The following is a 20449-nucleotide window of genomic DNA, read 5'->3' as shown; positions in this document are numbered from 1 at the left end:
CGTGGCGGATCAAGTAGAAAGAACGTGGCTACAGCTGGTCGGAAATGTTCCGGGGGCTGGAGGGTCATGTGTCCGGTGTCCTTGACCTGAAGGCGTGGTGCCTGAGGGGGTGCGTGGGGGGGCATTGGGGGGCAGCTGTGGGTGGGAGGCGCCGTTTCCTTGTGTCCTCGGGAGGGGGTGGCTGAGGGTGAGAAGGAAAAGCTCACTGCAGAAATGAGCGAGGAGGGCGGGGGGCTGGCGGAGAGGGAGGGGTCAGTGGCCAGGGCAGTGCCGGCGTCCATGCAAGGGACGGAGGCAGGGCCGGCTGGGAGGGTCCTGAGCTTGCCCGCCGGGCGGAGGGGGCTGGCAGAGGCATCGAGAAGCCAGGGCAGCGCTGGCCCTTCCGCCGGAGCCTGGTGCCTGCACTCCTGTGAGCAGGACACGGCTGCTCTCGTTTTCCAGGGAGGAAAATGACGTTCAGAGAGCTGACGGCTCTGCCACTGTCACGCTAATAGAATGAACCACAGACACGCCCCACCCAAGTCCGCAGTCAGACGGAGGGAGGCTGGCAGGACGCCTGCCTGCTCCCACCCGGAGGGGCCTCCTTCAGTCGTGAGCACTCAGCAGACCCGGATGGACCCTGGCGTGGGACTCCCGCTGCCCTGGAAGTATCAGAGAAGGACAGGCAGGAGCCCCTCCATAACCCTCAAGGACAATGGCAGGGAGCCCTCAGAGCGGTGACAGCGGAGGGCCTGCACCCCCACCTCGCTCTCCGCATGCGTGTGCCTGTCTCGGAATAGACCGCTCCCAGATCGAACATGCCTCCATTGATTAAAAATGCATCCAATTTATAATCAAATCAGAACCCTCTGGGCTGACTGCCAGAGGATGCTAATGACGGGGCTTTTCAGCTCCCTAAAGGTAAGCAGCTGGGTTTGCGAAAACGTCTTCCTGCCCAAGTTCATGTACACGAACGATTTCATTTCCAGCGTCCATGTGTACCTCGTCAGTGAGGGGAGCACGGCCGCCACGTGTGTGTGCTCAGCCTTGCACAGAAAGACACATTCTACACTTTTCCAGGCATGAAAGGCTAAAGAGCATGAAAGACAGAACGTCCACTTCAAATGTATTAAGTGACATATCTGCCACAGTAACAACATGAAAAATAGAAAAATCAAAGGAAAGAATTTCTGTTAACTAAGATATAACAAGAGGAAATAAACTTGGTGAGAGGAAAATATATGAATTTAATCACAAAGGGTCTCTATGATGGGAACTGCAGAACACAACTCTCTGGCGATCTGAGATGTTTGAGATGTTGGCCCACATGACTTAGTGATGTTTATGAAGATATGATCTCCACATGGTGCCCAGCAGCACGCCCTTCACTTGGCAGGTGGGTGCAGACACGTCACAGAGTGGATGGCAGGTGATGGAGTTCTCCCACATCACAGCCCAGCCTCACCAAAAATAAACACGCGAAACCAGCAGATGCGGGGAAGGATGGGTTTTAGGCGTGGCAGAGAGAGGTGGAGTGGTTCAGAATTTGCATAAAAGACTCATCAGCTGACTGGCAGCCGTGGCGTGTCCCTGAGTTCAGGACGGGGCCACACAATGTCGGCTCTGCGACCACGCAGGAAGGACCTGCTTCTGGAGCCATGATTCAGAGCGAGAACCTTCCAGTCACGTCCTGCCTGCTGTGACGCCGCCTGCTCTCAAAAGACTTCCTCCCCGGCTCCGTGGCTGAAAATCACTCTTGTTCACAGCACTACAGTAAAAGACGGCTAGAACCGCTCTTCAGGATGAAGAAATACCAAAAATGGCTAAATATTTAATTAGTCAAAAATGCTTTCCAAATTTTGATCTATGTAGTAGTGCGTGTTATTAGGGAAAAAACAATCAATAAACACCATCATCATTAGCATAATCATCACCATCTTCATTATCACCATCACCACCATCACTCCACCACCATCACCACCATCACCGCCATCACCATCGCCATCACCATCACCACAATCATCACCATCACCACCATCACCACCATCACCACCATCACCACCACCACCATCACCATCATCACCACCATCACCATCACCACCATCACTCCATCACCATCACCACCACCATCACCCCATCACCATCACCCCCATCACCATCATCACCATCACCACCACCATCACCATCACCATCACCACCATCACCACCATCACCATCACCACCATCACCACCATCACCACCGCCACCTGCGTCGTCACGGGCCCGAGTGGGGTGCCATACACATTCCCACTTACCCTCGGGAGCCGCTCTGCTGGTCACATGACTGGGCTGCCTGCTTAGCAGGTTACGATTACGTCAGTGCTTTCTGCACAGTGATGACAAAAACGCTGACACTTCCCACCTTGATAACTTAACCTAAAAAGCCTGCGTGTAACAGCGAGGGCATGATTTATGAGCCGGCCGGCGCCCTTGTAAATAATGTCCGACCTGGAGGCTTTTGACAAGGATGCGGGAGAGCCTGCTCAAACCCGAGGAGGGGCGGGGGAGGCCCGGGGAGGGAGGCGTCCATCACGAACCCCAGCTGAGCTGCGCCCGGGCCATAGGGAAGCAGATCCTGCTTCAGATTTGAATCTTAATACTTGGCAATGGGAACCATCTGGGGCTGCCCCGGCACTGGCTCCCCGCCCGCCCTCCCTCTCCCGTCCTGATGTCCTGATGCCGCTCAGCCTTCTGCTGCGGCTTGTATCCTCCCCGATCTCTGGAGCCCTGTCCCGCCCGCCCTCCCCGGGGGCTTTCCCGACAGCAGCTGTTCTCCCGCCTCATCCAGTCCCACCCTCCCCGCACAGCTGACTGCTGCCATTGGGTTTGACGAGAGTCCCTCTTCTCTGAGCGGGAAGGGGGTGGGAGCCCCGAGGGAGCCCGGCCGTCAGGAAGCTCCAGCAAGGTGGCTGTCATTGGCACTGCCCTGTGGTGCACGCGACAGAGGCCCAGAAAGCAGACCCTGAACGTCTCCCCACGAGGAAAACCACCTCTCTCGGCGTCTGTCTGACGGTGGGCGTGATCGACGCTCGCGCTCAGCATTTCACAGCGGATGCACGTCAAGTCACAACGGTGCGCACTATCATTCACACACGTGTCAGCCCCATCTCAATGCAGCCGGGACGGGAAGCAGAAAGCAGGCCGCAGCAGTGGCCAAGCGGGGCACAGCGCGGTCTACACGGGATGGGACCGGCAGCAGCACCCGCCTTCAGCGCAGCGAGAGCCTCTCTGTCGCTTCCGTGGTCCCCACAGCACTGGGTTCAGGAGAACGTTCTCGGGGCTTGGCGGGGACTTACTGTCTCACCACCAGGGCGCATCACGCACACCGTCTCCCTGGAGGTGTGCCCCACGACCCACGGGGAACCGAGGCAGGAAAAGGTTCAGTGACGTGTCCAGAGTCTCACGGTCGTGGGACGGAGCCAGATTCCGGCTCATTCCAGCCCTGCGCCCCGTCCTTTCCTCCCAGGTGGCAGACACCCTAAAATTAAACACCTGCAAAACTCTGTTTTCTACCCAAAAGAAAAGGCAAAGGACAGTTTCAATAGCAGATTTTATTTTGATCTAAGAAAAATGATTAATCAAAGTTCAGAAATATCAAAGATGATCCAGTAAATTTGGGATCGTAAATGTTTCCTAAGCAACAATGACATGCACTTGAGCTGGTTTGTGGCTCAAACTTTCAGCTCTCACTTCGCATCGTTCCAACAAGAAGCCGTGTGAGAGTCAGAGGGGCCCCCGCGCACAGCTCCTGCTGGGGTCGGGGGCCCTGACGGGGTCCCTCTGCACGCGGCCCCCAGCCAGCTGTCCTCTCCGGAGCCGTGGCCCGTGGCCACCAGCAGGCCGGTCCTTTGGTTCCCAGGGTGGGTGCTCAGTGCCTGACCCATCCTCCCCAGGGCCACCCAGAGGAATGCCCCCGTGACGAGTCTCGTGTCCTGGGGGCCTCAGGATGGAGGAGGAGACGGCAGGGCCCACGGCACAGCGTTTCCTGGCTGCGCCTTCTTGGAGGAGACTGTCCGGAGTTGTTCGGGTGACAGGTTTACTTTCCAGGGGCTCCGGTGGGGAAGGCCAGGTGTTAGGGGGAAGGTGGCAGACATGAGGTCAGGCCTGAAAACACGCCCTTTGCTGACCATCAGACCCCTTCCCGCTGCCTGAGGTGGCACTTGTCTTACCACCGGGTGAGCCTGTGCCTGAGCCTGAAGTGGCAAAGCAAGGACCTGTCCCCGGGCCCTGGGCGTTGGCCTGCCGTCGTGGCTGCAGACATGGCGGGAATGGGACTCGGGGAAGCAGAACAAATGAGCCGAGATCCAGAAACGTTCGGACCCGGGCATGGGCTAACTACACCCAAGGACTGGGGTGGGTGTCAAACACAGGCGGACACAGGAAGCGTGAAGCTCCGAAGGGGCCCCGGGAGCTGCGAGGGCAGTGGGCAGGGCCAACGCAGAGGCCGGCAGGAGCGTGCGTGTCACCGAGAGCCCCGGCGCGGGAGCCGCCGTGCCCCGGGCCACCACCCTCCGCGCGGACACAGGTGGGACCCGCAGAGCATGCTGCCGTCCACCCAGGGCGGAGGTCCGAGGGCCGGGGGACACACACCGCGTATGTGAGTCATCCGCCGGGGCCAGCCCTCCCGCTTCACAGATTCAAGCCGTCTGTTTAAATATCTCGTATCTACTAAGTGAATTTACATTTAAAGTACAAAGTGCAAATACTATGCATTTTCGTTTCTGGTTTTTAATAGCGTTTTGGTGAGGGAGTCTCCCACGCGTCGAGGGGCGCCTCGGCTGCGCCCGGCTCTTATCCTTGGTTCCTCGGCTGCAAAGAGACAGAAGAGAGGTGTCATTAGACACACGCATGCCTCGTTGCGGGGACTGGGGCCTGTCCTGGGAAGGGCAGAAGCCTAGCTGCTGACGGGGGAACTGGGGTTTCAGAGTAAATGTGATTAGAAGAGAGGCCGTGACGCCTGGGACACATGAATAGCTGTGAAAAGAAAGAAGCTGGTTGGCGGTTCCGGCTGTAATGATCCTTGAAAACGATGGAGACCTTCTGGGCACTTCTTGACGTCCAGCGATCAGAAATGTCAGGGGAAGGGTACTGGCCGAGGAAATCAGTGTTTACGCCTAACATGGCCGTGTACTCAACATACCAAACGTTCTACGGACGTTCCTCTCACCCTGGACTAATACACTAAGTAATTAGATCGAACTTATGCCTCAGATTTGATAAAAGAATCGTTGGTTTCTTCACCTCTGTTCTCAGTCTTCCTGCCCAGCCCTCTGCCTCTCTGGGGAAAACGCAGCCAGAAACACTGTGTAAGGGACCTGAGTTCTGCGCCCTGGCCGCCCATCACAAGGAATTTAGGGAGAAAGGAAAAGCTACGTACAACCTTCCCGGTTGGTTTTTCCCAAGTGGGCCAGTTCCTACCCTTCGAGGGCCCGGGCGCCTGCTTCATTATTTACCTGCACGTGAGCTTGCAGGAGGGTCTGGGCTGGCTTTGACGCCCCAGGAAGCTGGGAGCGGGGGCTGGGCAGAGGGGCACGGGCTCCCTGCGGCAGGCTAACGAGGGGCCCTATGGAGAGGAGCCCCCGGGGGTGGACAGAGACAAAGGCTGGTCCACGTTGGGGGAGGGGCCTGGTGTTACTGGGAACCCACTCCAACACCAGCTCCAGTCACTTCTGAATCTCGACGGGAACTGAAGGCGAGACCCAGCTAGAGCTCACTTCCCGATAAGCTGTCCGCTCGCGCCTCTGACTCTCCCTCCATCTCCTGACGCTGGTCCCTGGCTATTCCCAGAGGGACAGACGTGGGAACATTCTGCAGACAAACGTCCATGGCCTGCAGGGGTGGTGGCAGGCAACCTCAGCCAGCTCACGCTTCCGCGCTGGATGCCGGGGTCGCACGCGGCAGGACCTGCCGCTGACATACAGAGGAGCCTCGGTTCTCAAATTTCATTCATCCGGAAAGGTTGTTCGAGAAGCGATTCGGTCAAAACCCGGATCTCCTGTGTTTGTTGCCTGAGCGACGCGTGACTGGTCCCAGGGGCATCGGCGTGAAGGGGTGTCAGGTGGAGAACAGAGTCTGACGGGGACTGTGTGGGAGCCAGAGGTGCCCGCGCTGGAGGGCTGACTCCGGCAGCTCCTTCTCCCAGGACAGGGCCTTCCAGGGAGGGCAGCGGGTGCGGGACGGCCACTGTGTGTCCCGGTCACCACGCTCTCGAATGCGCCTCTGCAGGTCCCCGTGCGTGGGAGAGCCCCTGCTCGGCAGCCAGCGCCGCCTCCCGTGTAAGGGATTTGCGGCGGGACTTGAGAAGGTAAAACCATAAACATTTGCTCAACAAGGAAAGCGGCACCGCACGCCTCCCTAATGAGCCGGCTTCCAATGACGGCCAAGGTGAGCGGCGCAGGGGCCTGCCCTTCACACCCACAGGAGCCCGGCTCGCCTCAGGGCGCGTCGGCCTGACATCAAATGGGCAGACAGCGTAAACAAACAGACATGTGTTCCCGGGAAGGAGGACTCTCCCAGCGCTGGGGAGTGGAAACAAGTCCACGCATGTTTCTCTTCTGGAGAACATTCTAGACTTTGTCTGGGCTGGGGCACGGAGCGCCGCAATCGTCTCTAATTGCGCGCGTGGAGGCGCAGACTCACAAACACAGAGGCGTTTACAACACACGGCAGGAGCCAGACCCCCTCGGGGGCCGAACACAGGTCTCATTAGGATCCCTGATGAAAAGCGACCTTGGCCGGGACCCCAGGCTCCTGTCCCTGCCGTCTGGTAAGAAACGCATTACAAACCCTGCAGAGCTGTCTGAAGACAACCACTATTCCTACAGAACAAGAGGAGTTAGACGTGTTTCTAAAAATCACTGAAATTTCAAATATTGAAAAGAAAGCGTCGAGGCAAAACGTTCCCGTAGGTCTAACCTGCTGGCGCTGACGGGTCCCAGGAGCCCTGCGGCGGCTCACGTGGTGCACGGAACGCCCGCCTCGCCTGCTCGGCCTTCACGTTCCACACCTGCAGAGCCCTGAGCTTCTGTTGCCCACAAGTAAACCAGCACGTTATTGAGGCTGAGACACAGCAGTACTCACCTGTCGGTTAGAGGTGCTCTCCGCGTTACCTTTAGGGGCTAGACGGGGGGGAACAAAGAAGATGTTAAAATCTGAACACCCCTCATTCGGTGGGAGGTCCGAGATGACGCCCCGGGGAGGGCCCAGCGGCACTTCGGGAGGACGCCCCCGCCTCCCACCCGCCTCCACGAGGAGGACCGTGAGGAGCACGCCGGCCACGCTCTGCGGGCTGCGGCAGCCGTGCTGGAAGCACGTCCTAACCCGACCACAGCTCCCGCCTGGCTTTAGGGGAGCGCTTCCTTCTCCCGGGAACCCCAAAGGCCTGTGTGCCAAGGTGCAGACCGTCCTCCCATGTCTCCCATTCCCAGAGTCTGGGAACAAGGCCCTGGGCGCCCACCGCTCCCTTAAAAACCTCTGGTTTTCTTTTTAAATCATGAGACAAGAGCATGTTTGGCTGAAACACCTTTTCCCAGGGACAAGGGGGCTCGGGGCGGAGGGGTGATGTGGGCTGTAGCCTCACTCACGGCCCAGGGGGGAGAGAGGTGCAGAGGGGCCAGGCGGCTTCAGCCCCTCCCCGCGGGGACTGCGGCTCTGCCCCTCGACCCCCCTTCAGGCTGCTCCTCCCCCGCCCAGGGCTGGGCTCTGGGATAACCTCCCCCTTCTCCACCCCGCTCACCAGAAGCCATGTCCCCCCAGGCCTGGGCCTCTGCCCCTACCCACACCCACACTCTGGCGTCTCAGCCTCGTGGCTTTAAATAGGCCCTTCCCGACGGCGCCGCTGTCTGCGTCCCTGGTCTCCAGGGCCACCCCTGGCTCCGCACTGGTCGTCCCGTCAAACCTGCGACGGCCTCTTGTTCAGAGCAACGCCTGTCACGAGGGCAGGGCTCCGTGCCTGCACACTGCGCCGGCCTGTCCCCCCGCCCAGTGCCCGCCCCCGCCGTCCAGGGCCCGGGTCCCCACCCTGCGCCCCGCTGTCCCCTCGGCAGGACACTCCCTTCAGCACCGCCTTGGACTTGGACTCTGCCTGACATGTCACCGCGGGAGATGCCGGCCCTGCCCTCTGACCCCCAGAGCTCACCCCGACCCCACTTGTCACCACCGCCCGGGGACGTCCTCATCCGCCTCATCTCCGGCCCCCACTCTGATGGGTGAGCCCCAGAAGGACCGGCTTCGTCCCTTCCCTGCTATTTTGCCAATTTTCAGAGCAGGGAGCGCCCAGCAAATGTCCACGGAACAAATCAATCAGTACACAGAGGGCGGAGCTCTTCACCCCGACGCCTCGGCTGGTTGTGGGCGTCCAGCCCCGGGGGAAAGGCGCCGAGTGAGGAGCAAACCCCGCCTGCTCTCAGACCCCACTTCTCGCTGTGCCGTGGCAGCCCGGCGCGGGGCGCGGCGGAGCAGCAGTGCTGAGTAATCTGCAACAACAGCAGGTGAATAGCAGGTACCCGGACTGCTGTTTCAACTGTAGGCTGGAAAGATTCAGGTGTTGGGGTCCCTGTAGCCACGTTGCCTTCTGTGAAATGACTACTTTATTAGAAATGTAAACTCTGGGGGCCTGGTTCACACTGAGAGGATCATTAGGGGCAACTTCGAGCCCACTCTCAGCCGACTTGCTGTCCCACAACTGCCAGGCTTTTCTGGGTTTCTTTCCTGACAAGCGCCGGTTCGTCTGGTCCTGGCGGCAGCTGCAGGCTCGGCGCCGGGAAGGAAGGGAACCCTCGCTCTACAGAAGGAAAGCACCGGCTTCACCAGGACCCCCGGCGCAGCACCGCGTCCACGGCACCCGGCGGACTCGCTACTTACTCTACACAAAGGGCAGGAAAGCACGGCCGGCCGGCCGCTTACGTCAGCGGAGCAGAGCGCACGTTATCACCGTGACCCCGAAGTAACGCACCTCAGTGGGGCGCACGACAGCGAAGGGACTGTTCTCAGACCCCTCGCCCCACGCTGGGGACGGGAGAGCTGACGGCACCGGCGTCTCATGAGGCCGGCAGCTTGCAGGGGACACTGGGGGCACTTTGCCGGGAAGCCCTGGACGGCGTGGGAGCTGCCTGAGAAGAGCGTCCGGGCTAAGACAGCTGGTTCCCGCCCACTGACCCACCTGCGGTGGTCGCTGTGGGGACACGCTGGCAGGAGGCCACTTCTCTGACATTTTTCCTTTTTGGCCTGATTTTTTCTTAATAGTTTCTAGTTCTTTTGTTTTTTTTGGTATGTGTTTTTTGTTTTTGTTTTTGCATTTTTTGTAATTGTGATAGCTTAGATCAAACTTTACAATAATTTATCTTTGTTGCAATAATTTAAATGAAAATCATATGTAATCGCTGAAGATGCGTGTGATTAGAAAGTATATACGTGCTGCAGTCACATATAAAAGTCCTGGTGCACAGAGGTGCACACGTGCAGCACAGAAATTTTTTTTGGAAGAACACGGGTCTAGGTTTGATGACGTCTGAGAGTAAGAAGGCCACGGGTTATTTGTGTTCTTTATTTGATTCCTCACATTTCTAGAATAAAAATGAAGTGTTGCGTATGAGCACATGTAAAGGAAGCAGAGGAAACTGGTCAGCGTGGACAGCCAGAAAATCCCAGCTAACGCTCTCCTGGATATTCAGGTTCTTCCGACTTCCCACTGATTCACATTATGCGGGACAGGAAAACATAACTGAGGCCTAAGCTGGAAAAAGGAAAAGCAGGACAAAACTTAGAGAAGTTCTGCAGGGAAATGAAAGGGTTCCAGGAACAACTAATTACGTTTCCAAGTGCCCGCGGCTCATTTTTGACAAAATAACACTTTTTGCACATCCTAGCTTATGTGGGGGGGGGGGGAGGCATCACAGTGGTTCCCCTGCTCCTGACCAGACAGCGCAGCTCAGACACAGCGGTCACTCGCGGGGACCTGAGGAAGGCGACTGCTCCTGCGGGGACCAGCGTCTCTGGCGAGTGACCGTAGTGGCCAGGGAGGCCCTGCCGTCCTCTGCCCCACCCTGCCCTGTCCCTCCCTCGGGGGCGGAGATGCCCGGGCCCCGTGGGACACCCACAGAAGAGAGAGGAGCGCACACTGCCTCAGGGCGCCGCTGCCACCGCCCCTGTGAACGAGGGGGCCCTGCCACCCTGCGCTCTGTCCTCGGCATGTAAACGCTTCCCCTCAGCTCGGGTCGCAGAGGAGCCGGGGGTGGGGGCGCCCCGCCGGAGCAGAATGGCGCACCCCAGCGCAGCCTGGGGCGTGAGCCGGAGGGAGTGCCCTGCCTGCGGCCCCTGGAGGGGCAGCGTGAGCCCTGGGGGTGGCGGTGATGCCTGGCTCAGGCCACCTGGGTTTGCGGTGACAGTGTTTGCTCACGAGGCCGTCCCACCACAGTCAGAGCCCCGTGACACCTCCAATTCACAGCGTGGAGGGCACTGTCCCCACGTCCCCTCCAGGCCTCTTCCACTCTGGGGGCCAGCTCCTCCTCTTGTGCCCAGGGACCCCCAGGAAGTCCCGTGACGACGGGTCTTAAGGTGACCCGATCAGAGAGCAGCGGGACGGAGGGGCAGAGCTGCCCTCCTGCCACTGAGGCGGCCTTGCCACCACTCGGAGGGCAGCGGGGGCGGTCCCACATGCCCGCCGTTGGGCTCCACGCCAGACGTGTCTGGGAGAACGTGGGACATGGTCGGCTGCAGAGACTCCATGAAAAAGTGTTTAAGATCAAGGTCACTGCTGCCACAATGAACGTCTCTGAGCAGAGCCGTCTCACGATGACCCAGCTCCAGCCTGGGGGCCAATCCCGCGGCAGCATCGGGCGTGACAGTTATGACGGGTACAGGACACAGACGCAGTAAGGTGCTGACCCGGCTGGCACGAGATGAAATGGCAGTGACGTGAGGGACCTCGGTGCGCCCGCCCAGTGCCAGGCCTGTCCCCGCAAGAGAGCCAGACCTTGTACCCACGCTCAGTGGCCCTTCCGGCGGCCATAGCAGCCGGCAGGCAGTGTTTGACCCGTGTCCCTGCTGGGGCCACTCGGGACCCTGAACCAGAGGGTTTTCTCTCTGTGACAGCTGCTCATGTAGGCCAGGCCCACAGAAAACCCGAGCTCAGTGGGGAGAAAAGCCACTCAAGCCGTGCCCCCAGCAGGGAGGTAAGATGCTGCAGGCGCGGGGAGGACCGCTCTGCTTACCGGCGGGCCGGGACGCCGGGCCAGGCACGTGCAGGGCTGCCCTGTCATTGCCAGCAGGTCCGAGATGTGCCCGCAAGAGCGCGGCCGACAGCTGTGGACCGCGGGCAGCACAGCGGGACAACGAGAGACTTGCCCTTAGCCTCCCCCGCCCCCTTCGCCCATATCCTCCTGCCCGCGCCTGAGGGCCACTCACTGCTCTGTGGACCACTCCCCTCGGCCTCGGGGCCCTGGGACGACCGGCCGCGGGCCTGGGGGTGTCCCACAGCCGGGCCTGGCCAGGCGCAGTGGGAAAGAGGGGAGGGGACGGGCTTACTGTGCCGCTTCCGGCCGCCGGCCTTGGTCTCCTCCCTCGTCACGCCCAGGCAGCCCATCAGCTCCTGCACGGAGAGGGACTTGTCATTGTTCACGTCACAGTACTCCACAAACTTCTTCACACACTTCTTGGGCTTGGACTTTTTCCGGAGGAATCTCTTGAAGGGCTTGATCTCCTTTTTGCCGATGTCCCCGCTGGAATTTTTGTCAAGGAGTTTGAAATACCAGTGGACCACTCTCTCCTCCAGCGTGTGACTGGGGTCGGGTTCGGAGAGCCTGCAAGGACACACGTGGTCAGGGACACCCGGCCGAGCCTCCCGCACCCTCGCCTGCCCAGGAAAGGCCGCCCTGTGCATCCCCGGGGCATCCGGACGCCCAAGGCTGCCTAGACTTGCCATTCGATGTAACGCGCATTTAAAATTTTTTCAGAGAAAGGGATTTAGCAAAAATGTTTCAGGTTGGTTTCAAAGTTGCAAGGGACACAGTGAATTGGTGCGAACCAACTACACGCCTGGCACTGGCCAAGGCCTTGGGGACAAAAGCCACCTCGTCCCTACTTCTGCGCTGCGGGCGGTGGCCGGTCAGCTCACCCGCGGGGGGCCACCTGCAACCCTGGGGCCCCGAGGGTCTCTCCTCCTCTACACGTGGGTCACGATGTCACAGGGACAATGACAGGAGCAAACAAAATACATACATCTTCAAGTGGTAACCAGACGTTTTCCCTTGAATTAAGATAAATTTCTCTATTTTAAGAAATAAATGAACAAAACCTCTTCTCCAAGCCTGGGTCTGAGTCAGGGTTTGAATTGGTCCCACATGTTCAAGCGTGCCTTGTCCCCAAGTGGGAGGTTCTGCACTCTGCTGTCTCGGGGGGCCCTGTGCACCCCTGACTGGGGAGAGGGAGGTCGGCCCCCACGGTAACAGCTACCAGGGCACCCGATCAGCCAGCTCTCAGTTCCCGTTTCTCAGACAAGAGCCTCTCTGCAGAACGTTAATATGTCCTTTGTAAATGCAGGTGACCCTCTTGCCTTTTTAAGTTTCACTCACTCCTGGATCATCACCGCGTCCGTGGGCCTTGCTTTCTTTTCCCTCAACTCTCGCTCTCAGGGGGAGAGGCCGAGGGAGGGGGGGCCCAGGAGCAGAGACGGGGGTGGGGCTGGGAGCAGCGGGAGGGGACCCCAGGCCGGGAGGGGCTCTCCTGCGGAAGCGACCTCAGGGGAAGGGACCGATGGCCGCTGATTCTCAGGGCACTGAGGCTGGAACCTTCACACCGTGAAACGCCGGGATCCGCCCTCACCCTGGCCGTCAGGGGCAGGAGACAGACAGACAGACAGACGTCTCTCAGGACATGTGACGGCCCCAATGAGTCCCCTAGGCTCCCGGAGAGAAGGGGTCCGAGTCTGAACAGGGTCAGTCACTGACCACGGGGCTGTGCCCTTGAAAACGGTGTGTTTTCCCACAATAAACGCACCTGCTGAGAACCTGAAGTGGAACATGTTTAAACAGGGCATTTAAGACCCAGCCCGTCGCTCCGAAGTACAGCGTACGGCTGCCTGAGCTAGGGCTGTGCCTTCCTCTCCCCTGCCCACCCCACCCCACCCACAGGAACCCCAAACCCCGTGGGCCGGGCCTCTCCCCAGCAGGACGGTGTCTTCAGCGGTTCCATCACAGGACAAAACACCCGAAGAGGAGCCGCAGGCGACCCCGGAGGCGCCCTGCTGGGAGCGGCCGCGGCGCCCCGGGAGCTGACCAGGCCTTGGACAGTGGGGTGCTGCACCCGGATGCCCGCCACCAGGCTTCCCCCCGTCCCGGGCGGCTGCCTGGCCCCTCCCCCCGCAGTCCGGGGCTACGCACCTGCCGGCGGACGCGGGGTCGGAGACGGCATGGACCATGTCGGTGGACAGCGCGTCCAGGACACTCGTCAGAAACTCGCTCTTCTTGGCCCCAGGACAGCCTAGAACAATGGAGCGCACGCGTCCGTCATACTTCCCAGAGCGCACAGAGACGGGGCAGTGCCCCTCCGTGGGAGGAGGGCTGCTTTAGTGACTGGGAATCCAGCGCCCGGGCCTCCCCGTGAGACAGCTCCACGGAACGAGCTCTCGCGGGAGGCGACTGACGCTGGTCCCGTAGCGTCCCTCAGGCCTGCGTTTCCTGTCACCACTGCCCAAGCCCAGCTCAGCTGCCCTAGCGGGCGCCCTCAGACCAGCTGCCCTCACTAAGCTCGCTGGTAGGAAAGTGGCCGCGGCTCCTCCGGGGAGGGACGCGGAGAGGGAAGCAGTCCTCACGCCCTGGAGGAGGAGGAGGCGACAGCTGTCAGAGAGCTGAGCCGCCACCAAGGGGACAAGGCTACCGTTCAAGAAAAAGGGGTCTCTTCACTATTCCCTTGGGAAGAAGTAGAGGATGTGAGGCTGCAGGTGTCGCGCTCGACGGCCAGGTGCCTTGAGGACTTCCTGCGGCTGCCCGGCGCTCTGGCTCTCAGAGGGGACAGTGGCTTCGTCAGGGCAATTCACTCTCCTGAGTGGCACCCTGACCTCCAGGAGGCACAGGAAAGGCCACAAGTCCAAGCCCAGGTGCAATGGTGTCCCAGGGCAGGTGTGTGTCAGGGCAGGTGTGTGTCAGGCCAGGTGTGTGTCAGGGCAGGTGTGTCCCAGGGCAGGTGTGTCAGGCCAGGTGTGTGTGTGTGTGTGTGGCAGGTGGAGGGGCGGGGTGTCCGCCCCCCTCGTTGGCACACCTGGGCTGAGTGGGGCCTGAGGTGCTGTGTTCCCACTGAGCTGGCCGGGACTTTCATGGGGGACCGGACACTCCTGAAGGCTGACTAGTGTCCTCGATTTTGGGTGGATTGAAGAGTCTCCTTACGACACAAAACCCCTGCAGATCCGAGTTGCATGGTCAGAAAGCCTCTCCTCCCGTCCATTCTGCTTCATTTATTTTTCTGCCATGGATTTTAAGCACGCACTATAGGGCAGTCCTTCTCCCCAAATTTAAAGGCTTCATTATAGGAAACTTCAGAGGAGGCTGTTTGGGGCCATTTCCCCAGGATGCTATGAATAGATTTCACGTACAAAACTGGGGGTTAAAGGGGACCCACGAGAAACGGAAGCAAGAGCGCAGGTCCTGCCCCCAGACACCTGGCCCAGGGGCTGACGCACAGTGGGGCGCGTCCCCCGCTGCGTGAACACAAACAAATGCTTCAGTGGTTCCTGCCTCTCCGGCGGCATGGGGCGCCAGGAGTTCAAACCCCCCCGTTTCACGTACAACAGCCCCACCTCCACGGAAGCAGCGCTGAAGCTTGTCATTTCTTCTCGGTGATCTTTGCCGTGAAGTGACACTGACCTCACGACCGGCGTCCGCTTTGTTCTGTCCTGTGCTCCCAGCACAGAGCACCTGCCCTGAGTCAGGGTCAGTCCCCCAGGGACAGACACGGGACAAGGGGACGTCTGTCTCGGGAGGAAGACTCTTCTGTTCAGGTGGGGAGAGGAGAGCCAGGCAGAAGGTTCCAGAATGACGACAGAGTTTTAGGCAGGACGGCGTTGAGGCTGGTAGAGGAGTGAGCATCCCCCGCCTCCTCTCAGGCCGTGGGACTGCGGGTCCCACTCTGGGACGGAACTCGACCTGGTGTCCCCCGTGGGCCTCCGCTGCCCGGAGCCACTCAGACAGGACGCCCAGGCCATGGAGGGGGCCCGTCTTCACGCAAAGGTGAGGCAGCCGGGAAAAGGAAGGACCAACCAGGGTCCAAGCCAAACCCGAATGAGCTCGGGCCCCACCCGGGTGCCCACGGCGACATGCGTCGCTTTGACGACCTCGGCCACTTGTGCCCAAGAACTGAGTGTGTTCCCACCACCCCCGAGAGACGGCGATGGCCCGGGCTGCGCACAGGGGCCGCCCCTCCTGGTTCTGCGTCGGCGCTGTTTCCCTCACTGCCCCCGGCACCAAAGGCCCCGGCACCACGGCCTCGCGTTTCTGAGAAACAGCTGCCTTCCTGGAGGAGCTGAGCCGGGTGGTCGCCGTAACGCGGGGGGTGATGGCGAGGTTCTGCGGGTCTAGGAAGACGATCAGAGCGACGCGACTATGACTGCCACAACCTCGGGATGCTAAGGTGTGTGCCCTCCGCACCCCCCATCGGACTGGTCCCCCCCGATGCCGACCAAGAGCGGTGACCTCTGCTCTGCTGCTGGGGCTGTGCCGCCAGCAGGAGACCTGGCCAGGCACAGGGCGCCCCGAAAGGGAGATGGAGTCCTCCTCTGCTCCGGGGGTTGGCTGGGGAACGCCTGCTGGGTCAGTGCCCCCACACCTCACGGCCCAGCCACAGCCCCCCCCCAGGCCAGCAGAGGGGAGTCCCTGCTCCCTGGTTGCCCCCCCCACGCTTTTTTATAGCAGATATAATTTAGGGAAGGCTTTCCATTCAAGCGGAGAAAGCTTTCTTTCCAAACTCCAGTCCGTTTTCCTCCCGTTGGATTGTTTGCTGGACACAATCACCTGTCTCTTGTCCTTTAGGAGGAACTTGAGAAACAGCCTGAGGCTTAACGACAGGACGGGCCGCAGCGACACTGTGAAGCCACAGACCCTAGAAGTCCATCCATCGCTGTCGGAACGCACCAGCGGCCGCTGCGGGGTGCTCGCCAGCACCAGCGACCTGTCTGATTGCACATGAAGTCACATCTGCCGAAGTCTCAGAACCCCGAGAGTGACGGTGTCCCCGAGCGTCCCGCACCGACGCCTGCGCCTCCTGACTGCTCGTCCGCCCGCCTCCCTGCAGAGGGTCCGCAAGCCCCACGGGGTCATCGCAGGGACGGAGCGGGAACCAGTGGCCCAGCACGCCGCCCGGGTGACCCTCGCTCTCGTCCTCCCTCCATCCACAGCTGACTCCCCTCACAGGAACAGACGCTGAGATCCTTCCCCAGAGGTGGGGACGCCCAACAACAGCGGCCGTCACTGACAACCGACCAGGGAAAACCGGCGGCAGGACTGGCAGCCAGTGACGGCGACGGCGACCCTCACATGGGTCACACGCCCGGGTCTCGATTACCCAGACACCCCAGTGGCACAGAACAGTGACGCAAAAATAAAGGCAAAACCCAAACAACGCCCCAGGGATGACCAGGAGAAACACAGCACGTCTCCGGGAAAACGGCCCCGTGAGCTCAGGCCCCCACACGGACTAAGGCTGCACCCCCCTATTTCTGGGGGTCCACCAGGCACCCAAGGACAACCGGGAACGGCTCCATCTCCACCACGTCGTCTGGGACAGGGACGAGGGGCAGAAGTGACCACCTTCGAGCTGCTGCACCAGGTCACTGCTGAGACCCACGGCCGAGCCACACGGAGACCAGACGCATCCTGGACGTGTGCCGGGACGTCTGGTTGGAAGGACAATTCCCGGCTTTGACCAACTTCGATGCAGAGGTTAACGGAGAGTCTGACAGATGAAGACGAGGCATTTCTGCCTCCCTGGTCTTGGAAGGAGAGCGGCCACGTGCTCGTGGAACCTGGGCGGCTCCCAGGAGGGTGGGTCTCTCGTGGGGGGCAAGGTCTGGCCACAGCTGGGAGGGGACCCAGGCAGCACGTTTTCACGCTGCGTCTCTGCCTCTCGCCGTGGCCCCAGGGCCAACCCTGGGAGACTCTGTTGACAATCTGATGAATGAGAGAAGAAACTGGCCAAATGCAAACAAAGAATCCTCTATTCTGGGCCTCGCAGCCCCGGACCCTTTCTGGGCTGACGGAAGAAGCCCTGGGAACGCGCGCATCTGCGTGGCTCATCCTTTCCCCTCCGTGTTTGCGCGTGAAGTCCGGTCTCACACAAAGCAAATGCATGAAAATAAACGCATACAGGAATCACTTTCTCCTTTGAAAAGCTTTTGTTTTTTTCCTTCTATCGCCGCAACTCTTGGCCGACGTTTTGGATTCATTGTTTGAGTCGGAAATAGAAGGATTAATAAGAAAACGACACTTCAGACCAAAGAGCCGCTCTTATGTGGGCGACGCAGCAGGATTTGTGGACCCTGGACGGCCCCTCTGCCCCAGCACATGCCCCCCTCATTCTCGTCCACCCCCGATGAAACACGCCTTCTTCCTCACCAGCCCTGCTTCCCTCCTTGGGGACCGGGGACCCAGGTGTCCCCGAAGCTGCACCCCAGGGCTCATGCTCGGGCCCCATCCTTCCTCAAACTCCCAGCAATGACAACAAACACAGAGCTCGTAACAGGGACCAAAGTCACCGGAAGGCCCCACACCAACACCCAGAACGTACCTGCCGTCTGTCCCACTCGGTGACACTCACACTTGATCTGTCGTTTTCTAAGAAGCCGCGACCATATTGTTACTGCACCTGAGACGCAGCCGTAGATGCCGTTCCCTTACTGGAGTCAACGTCTGCGCTCGCATCAGGACAAGGGGAGACGAGCCCAGGACTTTGAGGGTCTCGTTCACGCTACGACCCGCTTCCCGGCCTGGAAACTGGCGGCAGGCCCTGTCACCAAACTCCCCAAACACACTCTTGTCCCATCCAGCACCGAGACATGCCTGTCCCCTGCCCTGGGAGCGTTCCCTGGACTCAGCATGGACCTCCGGCACCGTGCCCTTGATGGCGGCCCACGCACATCCCCACCCCTGGGCCCTGTCCCCACCCCCGGGCCCTGCCAGCTGGGGCCCCGGCGCCTGCTTCATCTCAGCACAGATGGCGTGTGGGTGGCTCTAGTCCAGCATCTCTTGGGAAAAACCACAAAGTAAAAACCGCGTTTTCTGTCCCCCGCGGGCAGGGAGAGTGAAGCAGTGGGTCCGCGTGGAGAGAGGGGTCAGGGAGGCTGGCTTTCTGCCACTCTCTTGGGCCCACGGTCAGTGGCTGTCACAGAAATCCTGTGCCCCTTAGAAAAATACAGCAACCCCAGCAGATGGGAAAACAGAACCGGAGAAGCCACACCAACCGCTGTCTTCCTTGAAGAAGAGCTCTTCCCAAACCCGTGCCCTTGGGTTTGTGAGCTCCTGCGTCCGCCTTTCTGCCAGGCGCTCGCCCACCGGGAACGTCTGCTCCCTGCCAGCTCACGTCTGTCCCGCCCTCGGCAAGTGAGCGCAGACCCCTTTTCCCCGGGAGTGCCCGTGGCCCAGCCCGGCGGACAGGACGCCTCTTCTCCTCTGAGTCCCTGAGGCCCCCACGTCCCTGAACCTGCAGGCCAGTGCCCAGTGCTTCCCGGTTGGCTTTGCTGGGCCTGGCTTTCGGTGACTTTGGGGAACCAGCCTGGCTACGTCTGTGCAGGGTCTTTCTACCTCACGCAGCTGACAAGGAGGGGCTGTCGCAGGAAACAGAGCCCCGAGCTGGAGGTGAGGGAGACACCCCATGACCCCCAGGCAGTCCACCCGGGTACCCGGCCCAAAGGGTCCTGCAGAGGGCGGCTTCCCTGCAGAACAAGCCCAGGGTCTTTTATACAGAGTGCCTGCAAGTATTATGTGATGACATTGCACCCAATTAATAACTAGTAATTAACGCAAGCATAGATCAAAATACAGCAACGGTGTGCCAGTGGAAAGGAGACAGCCTGGGACTCGGTGAGTGACGACTGCACCTGAGGACAAGCATCGGCCAGAAGCTGCACTGAGAAGACATGAAGCGCAGGCCAGTGCCCGTCAGAGGATGTCACCGCATCTGGGGCACAGGAGCGGCTTATCTGCCCTCGACGGTCATCAAGTCTCCCTCCTCAGTCCTTCTCGCCCACCCCCCTCCGAGCTGGCTTTCTGCCTGATGGGTGAAGTAGACGCTTGTCCCCGCCCACACCCCACCTCTGGGACGCGGGACACAGCCTCTGGCTGGCCTGGGAGGGGCCAGGCGGGGTCTCCAAGCCCACACAACACTGCCATCCTCACACCAGCAGCGAAGGTCGAGATTCGCTGCCTTCCTGCGTCCCTGGGCAGAAAGCGCCCTGAGGTCTAACGGGAACAATGAACCCGTCTGTCTGTGTCTCTATCAATCAGGTGATCCCCCCCCCCCCATAAAAGAAACCCTGCTTATTGAAAGCTCAGGAAATGCGCCCTAAGACCAGCCAAACCACTGGGTTGAACTCTGCCCAGCAACGTCAGTCAGTCCGGAGTCATCAAAGGGCTCAGAGTAGGAAAATGACCCTGCCCAGCGTCCTTAACTTACAAATTCTTCCTGGAAGGCTCAGCCACCTCACGGGGGACCAGGTGGGGCTCAGAGGCAGAGCCCGAGGAAAGGAGCCGGGAGCCCGTCCCCAGGAAGCCCAGTCCTGAGGACACACAGACGCACAGAGCAGCCGGGGAGGCGGGAGCGAGCAAGGCGCGGGGTGCTGAGCAGGACCCGGAAGGGAGGCCACGCTCACCTGCGAGTCCTTCAGCGGAGCCGGAGAACACGGGGAAGATGGGACAGGGACAGGTCGGGGGGTAGGGGCGGGAGAAGAAGTGCAGGAAGGAACAGAGCAGGGCCAGGTGCGAGGAAGGCCGGCGCGGAGCAATGCCTTCTGTGAAATCTCACCGCACTGAGTGAGACTTCTCGAGGGATGGTGGGCAGTCCTGCAAGTGAACTTGGAGACCGTGAGAATCTCCGGAGCCAGAATAAGGACCCAGATCTCAGGACAAGGCCCGTGAAGCTGGATCTTGATCTCTGTCCACGTGGCGAAATGCTGGCCTCGGCCACATTTTCTCCTCTGCTAACAGCCCTTAATAGGAGGCCGGTAAATACGTGCCATCAACGAGCCCCTGAACAAGGGACAGCTGTGTGCGGGGCTCTCGCCAGCTTGACACAGAAAACGAAGGACCCTCCACGGCCGAAGCTGAGAAAAGCGACTAGAAATGACGGCCGTCCCTCCGAGGCAGAAACGGGGTGGCCTCGGCGTGCCCGGAAGCAGCATCCCGCCCAGCGCGCTGCAGGGTGACTGTGGAAAAAGACTTCTCCTCGGGGACCG

The 20449-nt window shown here is 60.2% G+C and overlaps 1 protein-coding gene across 2 annotated transcripts in view; it reads right to left on the bottom strand.

The window, feature by feature from the left end:
• Nucleotides 1–4730: 4730 nt before the first annotated feature.
• SMOC2 (SPARC related modular calcium binding 2) overlaps nt 4731–20449 on the bottom strand; it is a 93155-nt gene continuing 77436 nt past the window's right edge. For both annotated transcript variants that reach the window (XM_090280095.1, XM_090280096.1), the window contains exons 10-13: nt 13395–13494; nt 11542–11816; nt 7099–7136; nt 4731–4827 (exon numbers count right to left, since the gene is read on the bottom strand). In XM_090280095.1, the coding sequence (XP_090136221.1) occupies nt 4810–4827; nt 7099–7136; nt 11542–11816; nt 13395–13494 (431 nt within the window). In that variant the 3' untranslated portion in view covers nt 4731–4809. The remainder of the gene's footprint in view (nt 4828–7098; nt 7137–11541; nt 11817–13394; nt 13495–20449) is intronic.

The sequence above is a fragment of the Furipterus horrens genome, unplaced genomic scaffold (genome assembly GCF_987537825.1).
Source record: "Furipterus horrens unplaced genomic scaffold, mFurHor1.1.pri manual_scaffold_6, whole genome shotgun sequence".
In the NCBI taxonomy this organism is placed as follows: Eukaryota; Metazoa; Chordata; class Mammalia; order Chiroptera; family Furipteridae; genus Furipterus; species Furipterus horrens.
The sequence above is the reverse complement of the archived record's forward strand: the minus strand, read 5'-3'. Positions and strand labels throughout refer to the sequence as shown.